Below are 18,312 nucleotides of genomic sequence, written 5' to 3' on the forward strand. Positions count from 1 at the left end.
GCACTGGAATATTTACTGACCCTTTGATAGAAGACCTACACCTGAAACATCTCTGAAGTCTTTTTAGCATCCTATCCTGCCCATGGGCTACTACACAGTATGTGACAAGTTAATGTTTGCTGAATTAGTTAAATATACGTATTAACCTACTTTCAGGGCTGCCCGCTGTAATGCCTAGAATAGGGCAGGCACTTAATAAATGGTAGTTAACTTAGACTAAATGTTGATCCACCAAGACAGAAACATGTTACATATACGTCTTGTTTTACACCATCTTCTACTTTTTGTACCTCTGTGTTATAAACCCTCTATCAAGTGCTGTTTCTAAAGACAATGTCCAGAATGGGACATACGAACTGCCACTGGACAGCAGGCAGACATGGGTTATATCGTCATCCTGTTTCTGAATCCTGGTTTTTCTTATTAGTATTCAACCACAGCTAACCTTTCTGATCTCCTTTTTTCCGTCTTTTCCCTTTACCTTAACTTCTAGCCAAACTAAGTGATTTGACATTTCCCCACTCAAGCCACAACTTTTTCTCTTATGTGCTTAAAAAAATTTCCTGCGTAGTGTCTCTTGGAATGTCTCATTCCCTGCTCCCTCCACTTCACCATTTTTTTTTTTTTTTTTTTTTTAGACAGAGTCTTGCTCTGTTGCCAGGCTGGAGTGCAATGGCGCCATCTCGGCTCACTGCAACCTCCGCCTCCTGGGTTCAAGCAATTCTCCTGCTTCAGCCTCCCGAGTAGCTGGGATTACAGGCATGCTCCACCACACCCAGCTAATTTTTGTGTTTTTAGTACAGATGGGGTTTCACCATGTTAGCCAGGATGGTCTCGATCTCCTGACCTCCTGATCCGCCCACCTCTGCCTCCCAAAGTGCTGAGATTACAGGTGTGAGCCACCACACCCGGCCCACTTCACCCTTTTAAGCCAGCTGAAATGCTCCTTGCCCTACTCCTCCCTTCTCCTTTTCTTTCTCCCATCCAAGTATTAACCAGGCCCAACCCTGCTTAGCTTCTGAGATCAGCCAGGATCAGGTGCATTCAGGGGGCTATGGCTGTAGACTTCTCTTTCTGAGCTGTGTCTTCCTCCTTTCCTCCCCAAACCCACATTTGAATTCTGTTCTAGCTCCTGCTCATTTGCCACCTCTCCCACAAAGCCTTCCCCAGTTTCCATCTTCTCCCTGCTTCCCTCATCTCAGAGGAAAGCTCTTCATTCACAGAGCACCTGGTTTGGCGTCTATAGTTTGTTGTCACTCGGTATCCTTGGGAAATTAGTCCCAGGACACCACCCTCCCCCCCGATATCCATGCATGCTCAAGTCCCTTATATAAAATGGTACAGCATTTATATATAACCTATGCAATATTCCCATGTACTTATTTTTTTATTTTTATGTTTTTAAAGATGGGTCTCACTCTGTTGCCCAGGCTGGAGTGCAGAGGCATGTAGCCTTGAGCTCCTGAGCTCAAATGGTCCTCCTGCCTCCGCCTCCCAAGTAGTTGGGATTATAAGTATTATATTATAAGTATGAGCTACCACACCTGGCCCATGTACTTTAAATCATCTCTAGATTACTTATAATACCTAATGCAACGTAAATGCTATGTAAACAATTGTTACACAGTATTGTTTAGTGCATAATGACAAGAAAAAAATGTGCATGTTCAGTACAGACACAACCATACATTTTTTTTTTCAAATGTTTTTGATCTGTAGTTGGTTGAATCGGAGGATGCAGAACCCATGAATGTACAGGGCTGACCGCATGGGTTTCTAATAACAGATTCGTCGATGAAGCCTACCGAACATAATGCAACATTTCAAATGTATCTTAGTCAGTTTTTCTGGGGCAAAGCCAGCCTAACAAATCTCAAGAATGTTTGAAAAATTCTAGCTTGAGTGAACGTTGTTCTTCTAGTGACTCAAATAAAGCAGTCATTGTGTCTGAGGAGTCCTGGTGGGGTGGCAGGGGTGGGGTTGGGAGTAGTGGCTATTTGTAGCATGTTTTATATCACATTAAAGGGCTGGGTATGCATTTTAGGCAATGCTTTTATTGATAGGAGAACTTGTATTTTTTATTCATCTACCCTATGATGGATAACTGGTTTACATCTCTTCATCAGGTTTACTTCTTACGTGTCATTTTATGAGCTGACTTTGAATATATCTTCAGATTTCCCCTGCCTTTACACATGAAAACGGTTTTGATACAGCTTTTTCATTAGAGAATGGCAGCTTTTCCAGGCCAGGGTGTCTGTGTCTGACTCCTCACCTTTCATTTTACTCCACCCCACCTCTTTTTATCCCCCTCCTGCGACTTTGGATCTCCATCCTTGGAGTCCCTGAATCCTTTTTGTGGATGAAAGACTACACCCAAAGGACAGAGACTGATGAGGTCACTTCTGCCCACTGTCTAGTACTACTGAGACCCAGAAGAAGAAGGAGGGAAGACTGAAATGGAAGATTTGAAAAAGAGTATGTTAGTAAAGGAAGTAAGAACAGTGCTAACAAAATGCAGCAAAACAGAAATGACTTCACACTTCTGGCAGTGAAGCAAATTCTCATCCATCTTGGGTTGCTTCTCTTGACCCTGCCCACCTGCTCCCCTGCCCTCCCCTCCTGATGAGAACTGCAGGAACACCTGTGCCCATGCCAGGGAGAAAGGGCAGGTGAGGAACACAGGGATGGGGCTGGGACTCACAAGCTGCTCTAAGCTGCCACAGGGTCTGGAATTTGTTGACATTACATGGTTAACTCGGTATCTTGGTGCCTCAGTATCTTCTGCAAAATGTGGAGGGAGATCCTTTCTTCCTCAAAGGTTGTTGTAAGGCTTAAAGAGCTACCATATTTGTAAGGCAGCTGGAACAGGGCCTGGTGTATAGTAGACATAGCCATGGTAGTAACTGTTGCTAGACTGGGTAAAAGGAGAAGTTTCTTAAGTAGGCAAGAAAAAAACTGAGGAGTTATATTTAAAACAGCAAGCACCCGTGTCAGCCCAAACAAGTGTGTTGCAAGAATGAGCACAGAGGGCCAAGCTCAGAAAAGCGAGTGTTTGACCTCTCTGGGGCCTCCTTTATATGTCAGCTTTTTTATTTGTTTCAAATTTTGCATAATCAGACTGGTTACTGGGAATTATTGAGTTCATATAACTTCCCTAAAATCTAAGAATAATCTATAATCCCATGCCACCAGTCCTGTTAATAAAGACTTAGGGTCTGTCTTTACCCATTTGTTCATTTGAAATTCCCGTCTTTACTTCCCCCATAACCAGGAAACAGATCTACACCCATGTTTAACTTACAAAGAGATATAACTGAGTTTACATAGGCGGAGATCTTGTACCTGGATTCACATTGTAGGGTTTATTACCCAACTTCCCCCTCTGTCCCAAAGCCATGATTGCCAAAGTGGAATTTAAAGTCTTTGGACTAACACTGAATCAAGAACTAACGCTATAAATGTATTCTCTGCAGAAGGATAAGAATTCCAAATGGCTTCTAATTTTTGCCCATGGCTTGGAATAAAGTTTCATATAGCTAAAGTCCCAGCACAAAAACATTTGAAGACAGCCATTAGGTAGAATTTTTTTCTTTTTTAGAGGTCTTATATTGGAAATATAACAGTTGCAAAGATATCTAATGTTTCACCTTAAAATGTGAGTTATAGATTCAAATTTCACATTGCCGCCTTCCTCCTTGAGCAAACAGACTAGGCAATTAGTACCAAATAGTAACTAGTTATATTTCTTAACACCAATTAGTGTAAGTAATTAAGAAAAAATCTAGGAATATCAAATTATAGCTTTTCCAGTAAATCTGGGGCTTTTTATTCCTGATCTCTCTCAACAAGGCAGCTTGGCTTCTGAAGATTGGTCCTAGCTATACTTAACAGGAAACAGATGACAAGAAGAAGCCAGGAAAAAAAACTTGGAATGTAGAACAAAATGCAGCATAAAGATGGTACAGAAGATTTTATCTTTCTTTCCTTTAGTTATGTGTGGACAGGAACTAAAAACTCTCCCACATGGAACTTTATTAAGTAATAAAAATTTAAATGTAAAAGATACAAAGGAATGAGGATATAAAGGAATTTTTTTAAAAACTGTGACTCACTGGAGGAGCCTTATATATTCCTACTTTATAAGCATGTCACTTTTAAAGGGATCATTATAGTTTCATGACTCATGGGGATATTCCAAATATTAAATTGACTTTTTAAATGAAGAAAATTATCAGTTCAGTCTTGTTTTCTATGTAGGTTTCACTACAGTATTTTATTTCCCCAGCAAGGAAAAAACCAGAGCTAGAACAGAATGATTAAATTTCTTAGTTTTCTTCTAATCTGTTAGTCTTTCCATTAAATTATACTGCCTTCTTATATAGAATTTCTGGGTTTGTTCTTGTTTTGGCAACAATTGAAGTAAGAGAGGATGATTTTATGGTGGAGGTTTGATCCCATTCTAGATTGGTGTTTTTCAGCTATGTAGAACACAGTCCATTCATGGTTCAGACAACCGTTTTAGGAGGTTTTCATGTCCAGCATTTAAAAAAAAAAGAATAAAAGTGGGCATTCATATATATATGTATATATATATGAATATTTATTAAGTAATAAAAGTTTAAAAGATATAAGGGAATGAGGAATATATTATGTATATTATATATTTTATATATTATATATTATGTATATTATATATTTTATATATATTATATATAATATATATATTTTATATATATATACACACACCAAATTAAAGTATCATAAAACAATACTAATTCTTACTAAGGATTAGTATTGTTTTATGATAGTTTATTATATACACTAAGCGTTAGTCTTATTTTATGATACTTTAGGTTGGTATACATACATATACTAAGAATGCAGACATGTCCATGGAAGTCGGCAATATTCAGCCCCCAGCAGGCCCCAGTCAGCAGGACAGGGATTAGGGGAGTCAGGTGAGGCAGGGCTGTTATAACTGCAGGGTTGGAGCCTGTCTTGGTTTACAGTTTTGACATTTTGTTCATTGTGGATTTTTTTCAGTAACTGATTTTTTAAAAATATTGCATCAAAATATTATACTGACTACGGAGTTTTTGATACCCCTTAAATTGTGCACCTAAAGTAAGTGGCTCCCTTTTCTCCCCCTAGTCCCGGCCCGATCAGTGTGTTTTACAGAGGGAATGGTGAGTGTTGGGGAACTAGGGAGCCCATAAGGAGGCGGCCCACAAGGGGAGGAGGAGCTGATGGTGTGTCTGATGTCTCCTCCTTTCTCTAGGAAGCAGACAGGAGGTGAAGTCTTCAGGGTGAGGGGACAGAGCCTGGGAGGGGGAGATTTAGCATGGCCGCTGAAGAGACTGGGAAAGGGAGAAGGTCCAGGACGACAGTCACGTAGCACTGAAAACTGCCCAAAGCTAGATAGTGCCATTTGTGGTGATGCTGCCTGCCTGGTAAGTTCCATTTCCCCAGCAGCCCTGGAGGTGTCATAGGAACAGGAAGATGGGAGGGTGCTGGGGTCTGGGGTTGTTGGGGTGGGAGGGCAAAGGTGTCCAATGATTCTGCATCTGAGACAGGGAGGTGTGTGAGGAAGAAAGGTCAGGAGACCGCTGGGCGGGGTGGGGTGGCAGAAGGTTCTCTATGAATATTTAGAAGTTGCAGCTGAGGAGCGAGTGTACTATAGAGTGAGTATCCTGGAATTTGAGGTCTCAGAAGAAATGCAGTTCCCAACTTCCTGGCTGATAAGCTGTCTTGAGTGTTGGGAGATAACATGATCAAAATGGTATACACACCATAAGGTTTCCTTAGACTTGAGTGTGGTGTAAGTCTATTGAATAAAATGCAGAAATACAGTTCACTGTTGCTTTTCTTCCTGGAAATTGCCCTCCCCAACCTCAAACCAGCCCCCAGGTGGGGCAGGGTCCATCTTTAGACCCTCCTGTAGCACCCAGCACAACCCTAACCATACGGTCCATGTCTCTCTTCCCCACTTAGAGCTCCAAGACCAGGGCCTGGTTTGTCCTGTTACCCACTCTACCCATTTGTTAACCCCATCTTAATTTTCTGATGAACGAGCCCTTTTTTCGTTGACTCCTCCTTTCTCTCCTTCTCCGGAGTTTATTTTTCCTCCAGGCCCATTGCTCTCTCTCCACCTAGAGAGCTTATCCACATTCATGAAATTAGTCATCTTCATGCTCAGAGTACCCACCTGGATCTCTCCAGTCCTGTCTAACTCATCTTAGATTATTACCCTCTGGACATCTGTACCTTCTTGTTTCTCCATCGCCTCGAACTCAATGCGAGTCTAAAATCAAATGCAATCCCCTTCACTCCCAACTCAGGAAACCAGTTTTCCCTCCCTTGTTGGTAATGCTTGAAATTAGCTCTCACTTCTTCTCTCTTCCTCCTTTACTCCCCATCCCAGTCATTCATCAGGTCTTGCTAGGTCTTTGTTTTTCTTGAAGGGGCCTTCTTTATGTCTTCCTTCCCTCCCCACTTCCACCACCCTCGACTAGGCCTTCCCCACCTCATCCAGCAGCAGTATGAGCCCCTGAGAAACCAGCGTCCTGATCTTCAGGCATTCTGCATTTCACCCCACACCACCATTGCCAGTTTAATCCCTCTTGCTCAAACTTAATAAATACTGAGCAAGGGAGTTACCATAACAAAACCAGAAATTTCTATGACTTCCTGCTGCTTTCTGTACCCCCCTAAGACTCCTCTACCTGGTTTTCAAGGTTCTCCATAAGCAGGTTCCCACCTCTCTGCTTTCAAATCTTCTATCTGCCATATGCAGTTCTTGTCTGAAACAGATTGTTCCTACTCCTGCAGCCACCTAAATCCTAGTCATCCTCAGGCCCTCCTAAAATCCTGACTAATCCAACCCCCATCGATTTCTCTACTAGTCCCAGAGACTGTCCTCTTGTGCCTGGGGTTGGTATCACGCAGATTAGTGCTGACACACTGTACCTTACCAGGATTTGCCCATTGTTGTCTGTGGGAACTATGCTTTCATCTGGGAACTGCGAGTCTTGTCACAAATAGAGTGTAAATGCTTTGAGATTGGAGACTGTAAAATACTTCTTCATGATCTCCCACTGTGTCTGGTATAAGAACCCGCAGAGTAAATACTCATATACTTGTAGGATTAATTGAAACACTGGAGACTGAGGTTGTTTAACTTGTACTTAAAAGTGTGGACCTCCCCATCTTGATTAACACTTCAAAATGGATAGCAGGTTTCACATATTATCTCAGCATCACAAAAGAAATGAGTTGACAGCAGGGGTAAGGTTTACAAAAATCAGGGATTATTGCAGGGAAACTTGTAGCCTTTGGGTGTGCTAACTAGTTTTTTCCCAAAAAGTTTAAAGAGCTCTCTTGTGAAAGAATATTCTTATGAGTAACTGAGGGGCACGGCTCATAGACCGAAAAGTATTTGGGGTCTATCACCTCTTTTCTGATGTTCCTACTTCTATTCTTTATTCTTCTGACTACCTCTATTAGAAAAGATAATACTAAGAATACCTGTCCCTTCTTCTCAGTCCAAATAGAAGCAAACCCAGGTTGTATTTGCGATATCTGCATATTTTCTTCTAAGCAATTATTTGTCCTGTTCTCTCCCATGCTTTTCTATTTCCTATTTTCAGCAGGCTCTGAAGTCATTTATAATTTTTACTGCTCCTCAGTGACATTACATGGATATTCATCCCTGATTTGCAGATTAAAGCACCGAATCAGTGAGGTGAGGGTTGCCCAAGGTTACACAATAAATCTGGCCCCAAACAGGGGTAACCCTTGAGTTTCTAGCCTGTTGATTGGCCACTGACCCGTGCTGCAGGCACACAAAGGAAGCTGCACCCACAGCAGTCTGTTGTGGATGGTTGCTGAGCTTCGCATTCGGCATTGGGCTTGCTTTGTTTCCTGCCAGGCCCAGCATTTTCTTCTACCAGATCGGCCTGCTTGTGGGCTTCTTCCTAGGTCCCTCCCCTGCACTCTGAATAGGAAAGCTGGAAGCTGTGCTTCAGAGAAGCTTTAAGACGCTGTAAGAAACCAGAAGAGTGAGCGCCAGTTGTATGTGCGTGGTCTCCATCCGCAAAGCCGGAGCTGGGCGCAACAGTGTTGACGTGTAATTGATGAATTTAGCGGGGGCAGGCCGGGGGAGGGCAGTGCTTTTGATTTAGGCTGGGAAAGGCCTCCTAGTGACTATGTTCAATTTGGAGGAATTCAGATGTTCTTTTGTTACACAAGTGAAGCTGTGTAATACAAATGAGGAGTTTTACCTTTCCTAAATCTTCCCCTTATCATTCCAGTATTATCAGTGAGATCTGGTTGTGATTTATGTAAATGGTGGCTAAAAAATTCAAACTACTGAGGGGGAGAATTCTCATTTTAGACCTTCACATGCTGTGCTGAACTAAATAAGTAGCGTGGGATGTTGGCTTTGTGACAGGTCTTTTGTCATTTTTCAGAAAGCATTTTGACTTGATGTCAATTTGGAACAGCTCAAAAAATGCAGGAAAATAAGATAAATACATACATATTGAGGGTGGGGACAAAATGAATGTTCTGAACCAGCTGCCGGCTTACAGTAGCCATACAAGCAGTAGCAGCAATGCACCAACCTGGTGAGTAATAGGCCTGATTCACTGGAGAGATACTAGCACCTTTAATGAGTCAGATAGATGCACAATGGGTGTGGGAACAGTTGGACTTGTAGGCAGGAAGTCTAGCAAGAAGCTCAGACTTGCAAACAACTGTAGGATGTGCAAAGCAAGCTGGCATTGAAGCTTGCTGGGCACAGCTGCTCGGGAATAGGCAGCTGGTTTTCCCTTTGATCCCTGAGATTCCAAATGTTACTTTCCTCTTTGTTCCCTTCCCAGGGTCAATTAGAGTAGAAACTGCAGATGCTTTTCAGTTGAGAATTTTCCTAGAATTCTTAAAAATGTGTATGTTGGCTTAAAATCTGCCATCAAGAATTCTGTTACCTTGCTTTAAGCCTCCAGTTCCTTCCAGATGTATTGTGGAGGAGGCCAGAGGGCCCTTGCTTTGGGGCTTCAGAGGATGGTCGTTATCTGGGTGAGCACTGTGGAAAGACTGAGAGAGCAACTGAGAGAAAGTGGGCCCTGAATGAAAGTGATTTCGCAAAGTTTAGGCAGATGCCACCATCAGAAACTGATATTTTCTGACGTCTTTCTCACCTGCCTCTAGAGCAGTCAGTCCAGAAATGACCAGCCTGTCCAAAGGGGGAAATTACTGATACTGATCTGTTCCTTAGAGCAGTGTTTCAGTCTTTTTTTTTTTTTTTCTGAGATGGAATCTCATCCTGTCACCCAGGCTGGAGTGCAGTGGCACGATCTCGACTCAGTGCAACCTCCACCTTCCTGATTCAAGTGATTCTCCTGCCTCAGGCTCCCAAGTAGCTGGAATTACAGGTGTGCACCACCACACCCGGCCAATTTTTGTATTTTTTATAGAGATGGGGTTTCACCATGTTGCCAGGCTGGTCTCAAACTCCTGACCTCAAGTGATCCTCCTGCCTCGGCCTCCCAAAGTGCTGGGATTACAGGCGTGAGCCACCATTCCTGGCCTTCAGCCTTTGTGATGTTAAAGCACAGTAACACATTTCCCATTACACCCCTGAACACACACACACATAAAACCTCAAAGTTTCACAAAATGATACTTGCTCTTACTACTTTCAGTACACTCTGCATTTAAAAAAAAAAAAAATTGCTGGTTGTGGCTTCCTAAGTGGTGTGTGCAGTTTTCAAATCAATGCCCTTGGCGATAAAGTGTGCCCTATACTGATTATCTCTGGACAAAGTCTGAATAGGGCTTGGCTCTAATCTCTAGTCCTCACTGGACATTTTACCTACCTGGCCTTTGCCTCCACCCTGATGTGGAGTGATCATGGGGGTGGGAAATATAGCTGGATCCGAAAGCTCTGAAGTGGGGATGGAGGTGTCACAGCTGAGGCTAGGCCCAATCTGCAGGGCATTCAGTGTGTACAGTTGGTTTTCTATCAGGGGTCAACGGGCGGGGGGACTTGAGGACAGATTTCTGGGCACAGAGCAGGGCCTTTGCCCTGGGGCTTGCTATGTGGTTCAGCCTACACGGCTCTCTCCCTGTCAGTCCTGTCCAAAGCCCAGGAAACTAATGTACCACCCCTGAGGAAGAGAGCCTACCTTTCCATCCAAGGAAGTGTTTTACCTGTGTTAAGCACTGGGTACAGAATCCTTGAGGAAGGAGGGTGCTGCGTCCCAGTTGTGGAAGAAAAGAGAGGACCTGGGGTAAGCAGCCATGGCATGGACCTCATCCGAGGTGGCACCTGGCTAGGGTCCTGACCCCCAATCCTTCCCCAGTAACCATCACTTTGAGTAAACGCTGGCTCCACCCCCAGCATGGTTCTTTGCACCAACATTTGGGGAATGCCTACCAGGGGTCACACACTGACCTGGATGCTGAGTGTAGGGTGTCTACAACATCGTGCCTAAAAAGTCTCTGTATGGGGGTATAAGAAGGTGCTGGGGCAATGCAGATGAGATGAGAAGCATCTTTCAGGGAATGGGTTGATCCCAATTCAGGCTTCCCAGAGAAGGATGTCTGTAGACTTCATATTAGCAAGGGAGGTAGGGTAGCCAGGCCACAGGACTGCTGGTGTAAAGACCGGGGCATATGAAATGGCAAGTGTGACTGTGCTTTCAGCCAATAATTTGGTATTGTCAAATGATGGGAACAAATAGCTGGAGAGGCAGATCCTAAAGGGTCCTGTGGGCCAGGCTAGACTTCATCTTGTCACTAACTAATGGAGACGCTCTGAAGGAGTTAAAAGAGCTCAGTTCGTCTCGTGGTTAAATCCAAGTTTTACAAAGGTCACTCTGACTGTAAAGCGGAAGGTGGGTTGGCCAGGGGATCATCTAGTCCGGGTGAGAAGTGATGATAACATGAAGGGGTGAAGAGAGATTTAGAAGAAGTGATTCACAGGATTAAACATTTAGATAATGGAAGTGAAGGAAATGCGGCGGGGGGGGGGGGGGTGTTCCAGATTTCAGGCATAGATGAAAGAAGTGCAGTTCGGCACAAATAAAGAGAAACAGGAATAGCAGGTTTTAGGGGAGAAGATAACAGAATGGGTGAGAAATGACACTTGAGTACCCTAGTGTGCTAGGTAATGATCTGTCTACTTCCCTTCATTTATCATGTATATTCCCATTTAACTTGCATAAAGACTTTGAGTTAAACGGTCTTACCCCAATTTGTCAAATTTCTGCATTAGATGCATAATATAGTACAAGAAACCATAGTGGCTGAGGCAGCATTGGTGTTCAAATTGCCTGACTACAAAGGCAGTGCTTGTTGGCTACATTCTGTTGCTTCCCAGTTTAGAACATGTTACATTGAGGCGCCTGTTGCATTTCCAAATAAAAAAGTACAGAAAGAAGGTGGCTGTATAAATCTGGGGCTCACAAAGTAATTTTGATTATTGAGAGTTTGCTTTCAAGGAGCAAATTGTGACTCCTTGATTATGAACCTTAATTAAAAAAAAAGAAAAAAAAGTCTTACTCTTCTTCCTGCCTTGTCTGGGGCAAGCCTGAATGGGTTTTTACTGCTGTGAATTTTCTTTTCATTGAAGGTTTTGCCTTGATCTATGTATCTACTTTCATCCTGACCATATTCAAGTCAGTATATTCATGAATGTACCCATTTGTGAAATTTGAACTTAAGTATACACGATTATAGCCATTTGGGAAGCTTTTTTTTTTTTTTTTTTTTTTTTTTTTTTTTTTTTTTTTAAGAGTAGGAGTAGAAAAAGGTCTCTGTACTCTGAATGGGAAGACAGTGTAAAGCAACTTTTTCCCTTTTCCTGTCCTCCTGTAAAAAAAATAAACAGCCGTATGCCTCTGCTAAATACTAACTGCCTCATCACCTTTTGTGCAGATTGGGCAGGTTACATTTGGTTTTAAGGAATTAGGAATATGTTTCTTTCTGGCACCTTAGTAACCCACGCGATTGTGATTCTTTTCTCTTCTTGACTCTGATAGGTGGCATGGAATGTTCACATGGGTGAGCCGCATGAGGCCACCCACCACGCTTCCTGAAGGATGCCCGTGTGGAAGAATTTTGACGTGCCAGTGTCCTCGTTCTACAGGGTGTTCCATTCTTTCACAATCTCAGAAAAATGGGACTAAAAGAAACTATTTTGTAAAATAAGAAGACTTTCCCATTTTTAATGACCAACATGTATTAAGATGGACACCTATTCTACAAAATACGAAGTTCTATGGTCTCGAAGAAGCAAGTGCCTGTTTAAAACTGATCCTAAATAAAAACAGACTTGAGTGGATATGAGAATGTTGGTTAGTGGCAGAAGAGTAAAAAAATGGCAGTTAATTATTCAGTTATTTGCTACTTGTTTTATAGTGAGCCTCATGTTTTTTTGGGAACCGATCGATAATCACATTGTGAGCCATATGAAGTCATATTCTTACAGATACCTCATAAATAGCTATGACTTTGTGAATGATACCCTGTCTCTTAAGCACACCTCAGCTGGGCCTCGCTACCAATACTTGATTAACCACAAGGAAAAGTGTCAAGCTCAAGACGTCCTCCTTTTACTGTTTGTAAAAACTGCTCCTGAAAACTATGATCGACGTTCCGCAATTAGAAGGACGTGGGGCAATGAAAATTATGTTCGGTCTCAGCTGAATGCCAACATCAAAACTCTGTTTGCCTTAGGAACTCCTAATCCACTGGAGAGAGAAGAACTACAAAGAAAACTGGTTTGGGAAGATGAAATGTACAATGATATAATTCAGCAAGACTTTGTTGATTCTTTCTACAATCTTACTCTGAAATTACTTATGCAGTTCAGTTGGGCAAATACCTATTGTCCACATGCCAAATTTCTTATGACTGCTGATGATGACATATTTATTCACATGCCAAATCTGATTGAATACCTTCAAAGTTTAGAACAAATTGGTGTTCAAGACTTTTGGATTGGTCGTGTTCATCGTGGTGCCCCTCCCGTTAGAGATAAAAGCAGCAAATACTACGTGTCCTATGAAATGTACCAGTGGCCAGCTTACCCTGACTACACAGCTGGAGCTGCCTATGTAATCTCCGGTGATGTAGCTGCCAAAGTCTATGAGGCGTCGCAGACACTTAATTCTAGTCTTTACATAGACGATGTGTTCATGGGCCTCTGTGCCAATAAAATAGGGATAGTACCACAGTACCATGTGTTTTTTTCTGGAGAGGGTAAAACTCCTTATCATCCCTGCATCTATGAAAAAATGATGACATCTCATGGACACTTAAAAGATCTCCAGGACCTTTGGAAGAATGCTACAGATCCTAAAGTAAAAACCATTTCCAAAGGTTTTTTTGGTCAAATATACTGCAGATTCATGAAGATAATTCTCCTTTGTAAAATTAGCTATGTGGACACATATCCTTGTAGGGCTGCGTTTATCTAATAGTACTTGAATGTTGTATGTTTTCACTGTCACTGAGTCAAACCTGGATGAAAAAAAACCTTTAAATGTTTGTCTATACCCTAAGTAAAAGGGGGATGAAAGACAAATATTTTGAAAGCCTAGTCCATCAGAATGTTTCTTTGATTCTAGAAGCTGTTTAATATCACTTATCTACTTCATTGCCTAAATTCATTTCAAAGCATTCGTATTTAGAAAAGGTTTATATTATTAGTGAAAACAAAACTAAAGGGAAGTTCAAGTTCTCATGTAATGCCACATATATACTTGAGGTGTAGAGATGTTATTAAGAAGTCTTGATGTTAGAATAATTGCTTTTGGAAAATACCAAATGAACGTATAGTACATTTCAAGGAAATGAATATATTGTTAGACCAGGTAAGCGAGTTTATTTTCGTTAAAGAGCACTTGGTGGAGGCGGTAGGGGCAGGGAAAGGTCAGCACAGGAGAGAAAGTTCATGACTCTGGTAAAAGAAAGTCTCTTGTTCTTAAGAGGAGATGTAGAAAAATGTGTACAATGTTATTATAAACAGACAAATCACTTCTTACCACCCCCATGTAGCTACTGGTGTTGGAGTCATTAAAATACCTTTTTTTGCATCTTTTTGTCAAAGTTTAATGCGAACTTTGAGAAAAGTGATTAATGTTACCCTAATACTTTATATGTTTTTAATGGATTTTTAAGTATTAGAAAATGACATATAACATGGGCAGCTGGTTGCTCATAGGGTCCTTCTCTAGGGAGAAACCATTGTTAAATAAGCTGATTTTAATGAAGTTTTCAACTGGTTTTTAAATATTCGATATTGGTCTGTGTTTAAGGTTGTTATTTGAATGTAATTTACATAGAGGAATATAATAATGGAGAGACTTCAAATGTAAAGACAGAACATTACAAGATTAATGTCTCCATAATTTTATAAAATGAAATCTTAGTGTCTAAATCATTGTACTGATTATTAAAATTAACCCACTCCTCCCCAACAAGGTCTTATAAACCACAGCACTTTGTTCCAAGTTCAGAGTTTTAAATTGAGAGCATTAAACATCAAAGTTATAATATCTAAAACAATTTATTTTTCATCAAATAACTGTCAGAGGTGATCTTTATTTTCTAAATATTTCAAACTTGAAAACAGAGTAAAAAAGTGATAGAAAAGTTGCCAGCTTGGGGTTTAAAGCATTTTTAAAGCTGCATGTTCCTTGTAATCAAAGAGATGTGTCTGAGATCTAATAAAGTAAGTTACATTTATTTTACAAAGCAGGATAAAAATGTGGCTATAATACACACTACCTCCCTTCACTACGGAAAGAATTAGGTGGTGTCTACTGCTAGGGAGATTATATGAAGGCCAACATAATGACTTCAGCAAAAGTGGCTGAACTCACTCTAAGACCTTTGACTGCAGAGGCACCTGTTAGGGAAAATAAGATGTCTCATATAATAAGGTAATGTCAGAAACATGCAAAACAAAACTAAAAAAGATTTCTCAGTATACACAACTGGATGATGATACTTACAATTTTTAACAGGTAGCTTTTTAATGTTTACAGAAATTTTAATTTTTTTCTATTTTGAAATTTGAGGCTTGTTTACATTGCTTAGATAATTTAGTATTTTTAACTAATGTCAAAACTACAGTGTCAAACATTCTAGGTTGTAGTTACTTTCAGAGTAGATACAGGGTTTTAAATCATTACAGTTTAAGTTTCCTGACCAATTTTTAAAAAGTAGAGAACAAAAGCATATTTGACCAAGCAACAAGCTTATAATTAATTTTTTTAGTTGATTGTTTAATGATGTATTGCCTTTTGCCCATATATACCCTGTGTATCTATACTTGGAAGTGTTTAAGGTTGCCATTGGCTGAAAACGTAAGTGTCTCTGGCCATCAAAGTGATCTTGTTTACAGCAGTGCTTTTGTGAAACAATTATTTATTTGCTGAAAGAGCTCTTCTGAACTGTGTCCTTTTAATTTTTGCTTAGAATAGAATGGAGCAAGTTTAAATTTCAAGGAAATATGAAGGCACTTCCTTTTTTTCTAAGAAGGAAGTTGCTAGATGATTCCTTCATCACACTTAAAGTACTGAGAAGAGTATCTGTGAATAAAAGGGTTCCAACCTTTTAAAAAAGAAGGAAAAAACTTTTTGGTGCTCCAATGCAGGGCTATCTTTTTAAAAAAATGTCAACAAAGGGAAAATAAACTATCAGCTTGGATGGTCACTTGAATAAAAGATGGTTATACACAGTGTTATTGTTAAAACTTTTTTACCTTTTGGTTGGTTTGCATCTTTTTTCCATATTGTTAATTTTATACCAAAATGTTAAACATTTGTATTATTTGAATTTTGCTCTTGTATGGCAAAATAATTAGTGGGTTTTTAAAAAAAATCTATGGTTTCCAATAAACAACTGAAAAATTATCATAAGATGTGTATTTAAACTTTTTCATGAACATTGCTTATAATCATTTGTTCTGTCTTAATGTACTACATGGCCTTAGCCCTATTCCTATAGGATTATCATGTTCTCTGCATTATAGAGCCACCTAAGATGGTACTGTTTGTTAAATGACTCACGCTGGAATATCTGGATGGGGAGATGTTCTTTCCTAATGTAGTCATGTGCCACAAAATGACGTTTCGGTTAACGATAGATCACATACATGACGATAGTCCCGTGAAATTGTAATGGAGCTGCCCTATACAGGTGTACCATTTTTTATCTTTTATTTCAGATTTTTACTGTACCTTTTGTATATTTAGATGTGTTTAGATACACAAATACTTTCCATTGTCTTACAATTGCCTGCAGTATTCAGTACAGTAACATGCTGTACAGGTTTGTGGCCCAGGAGCAATAGGCTCTACCATATAGCTAGGTGTCTAGTAGGCTATTCCATCTAGGTTCTCGTATGTATAACCTGGGATGTTTGCACGTCGATGTGGTCACCTAAAGGTGCATTTATTGGCCAGGCGCGGTGGCTCAGGCCTGTAATTCCAGCACTTTGGGAGGCTGAGGCAGGTGGACCACCTGAGGTCAGGAGTTTGAGACCAGCCTGGCCAACATGATGAAACCCCATCTCTACTAAAAATACAAAAATTAGCCGGGTGTGGTGGCACACACCAGTAATCCCAGCTACTCGGGAGGCTGAGGCAGGAGAATCACTTGAACCTGGAAGAGGGAGGTTGCAGTGAGCCGAGATTGTGCCACTGCACTCCAACCTGGACGACAGAGTGAGACTGTCTCAAAAAAAAAAAAAAAATGCATTTCTCAGAACTTATCCTCATTGTTAAGCAATGCATGACTATGATCTGTTGAGACAGGGATGAAATCACCTGTAGTTATAGCGCTTTAAGATACCATTTGAAAAGGTTACGTCTTCCTTCGCTTTGACATGGTTAGGTGTCTGAAATACAGTCAATTTTAACCCTAATCTCTTAATATCAGGAATGCCCTTACATCTGCTTTGGAGTGTTTGGTGCTTCGATATATTTGCATGTAATGTGCTCTCATCTGTTTTTTACCTGATTCCTGCTCAGTTCTTCACATGGCATATTGTGTAACTCAATCTATATTTAAAACTTGTAAGCATCTGAATTATTTGGTTATGGTAGAACTTTTTACTTGCAAGTCGTGGTAGGAGTGTTTGTAGTTGGTACTAAAATGTGATGACTTGGAAGAATTAATTAATGACCTATATTTGGGGACTTTAATTGGATGCTATAGCTGCAATGAGAATAGAACCAGAGAACTCTAGATATGCAAGGTTATTCATTCTGCGATCATAATGAGAGGAATATTCGATGTCTCTTTGAGTCAGTTTTCCTTCCGATCACTTCTGCATTCTGCAGTGACACAATCCTTAATCATAGCTTTCATTACAATATTCCTTTACTCCAGACCTCAAAGACTCCTTACTGCCTCCAGCATCAAATCTAAACTCTTCTACCTGGTTTTCAAGGCCCTACGTAAACTTTTCCTCCTTCATTGCCTATAGCTTGGTTTTTATCACTGCCACTATTATCTATCACAAATATCAATCATGACCATACCTTCCTTAAGTTGGTTTCCCTTGCCAAGAACACCGTTTTTTCTATACCTGCTGAAATTTTGGAAATCCAATTCTACCTTCTCTCTTCCCTTAAGCATCTCTTCCTTCCCTCCTCCCTAAATTTATACTTAGTCACATATATTATCGTACTACCTACTAATCATTCCATGTGTTTTTTCACTAGCTACAAGTTCTGAAGGCAACTATGCCTTGTACAGTGTCCACTTAGGGTTCTGAATAATTAGTCATCTCCCCAAAATCTGAAAGCTTTCTATATACCAAGCAAATTTGTATAGTTATGCAGCAAAACTCAAATCTATAAAATCAAAAAGGAATAAGGAAATATAGATTAAACAGTTGCAGCAAAGACTGGTGATCTTAAGGTATTTATTCAAAGCTGGTGGTAGAACCAAAACAGTAGTCTTACAGATGCTACCTCTTGATTAACTCAGTGGCTAATTTTGCCTTTTCTCAAAGTTCTTTTGCAAGAACATAAAGATATTTTTGTTTCTTTAGTTAGGTGTTGTAACTTTATTCCTTTGTGTTTCTCATAAGAAGTATGATTTGGCAGTCTGCCATACGTTTTTTGTTTTTTTTCTTCCTCTTTGAGACAGGGTCTTGCTCTGTCACCCAGGCTGCAGCACAGCTGTGTGATCACAGCTTAGCTTACTGCAGACTTAGCCTCCTGGGCTCAAGCAATCTTCTCACCTCAGTCTCCTGAGTAGCTGAGACTACAGGTGCACCCCACCACACCC

General features: G+C 40.6%; 2 protein-coding genes across 3 annotated transcripts in view; one reads left to right on the plus strand and one right to left on the minus strand.

Moving 5' to 3' along the window:
* The window catches only part of MCF2L2 (MCF.2 cell line derived transforming sequence-like 2), a 246,979-nt gene that overhangs the window by 76,082 nt on the left and 152,585 nt on the right, over window positions 1-18,312 (minus strand). The gene's annotated exons all lie outside the window — the stretch shown is intronic.
* B3GNT5 (UDP-GlcNAc:betaGal beta-1,3-N-acetylglucosaminyltransferase 5) lies at window positions 10,266-15,930 on the plus strand. Its single transcript, XM_003256531.3, has one exon. It carries the CDS (start codon window positions 12,348-12,350, stop codon window positions 13,482-13,484), a length of 1,137 nt encoding a protein of 378 aa, XP_003256579.1. The 5' UTR covers window positions 10,266-12,347; the 3' UTR covers window positions 13,485-15,930.

The sequence above is a fragment of the Nomascus leucogenys genome, chromosome 11, assembly GCF_006542625.1.
Source record: "Nomascus leucogenys isolate Asia chromosome 11, Asia_NLE_v1, whole genome shotgun sequence".
Lineage (NCBI taxonomy): Eukaryota > Metazoa > Chordata > Mammalia > Primates > Hylobatidae > Nomascus > Nomascus leucogenys.

Coding starts and splice junctions, on each gene's coding strand:
- B3GNT5 (XM_003256531.3), top strand. CDS start 12,348: ATGAGAATGTTGGTTAGTGGCAGAAGAGTAAAAAAATGGCAGTTAATT.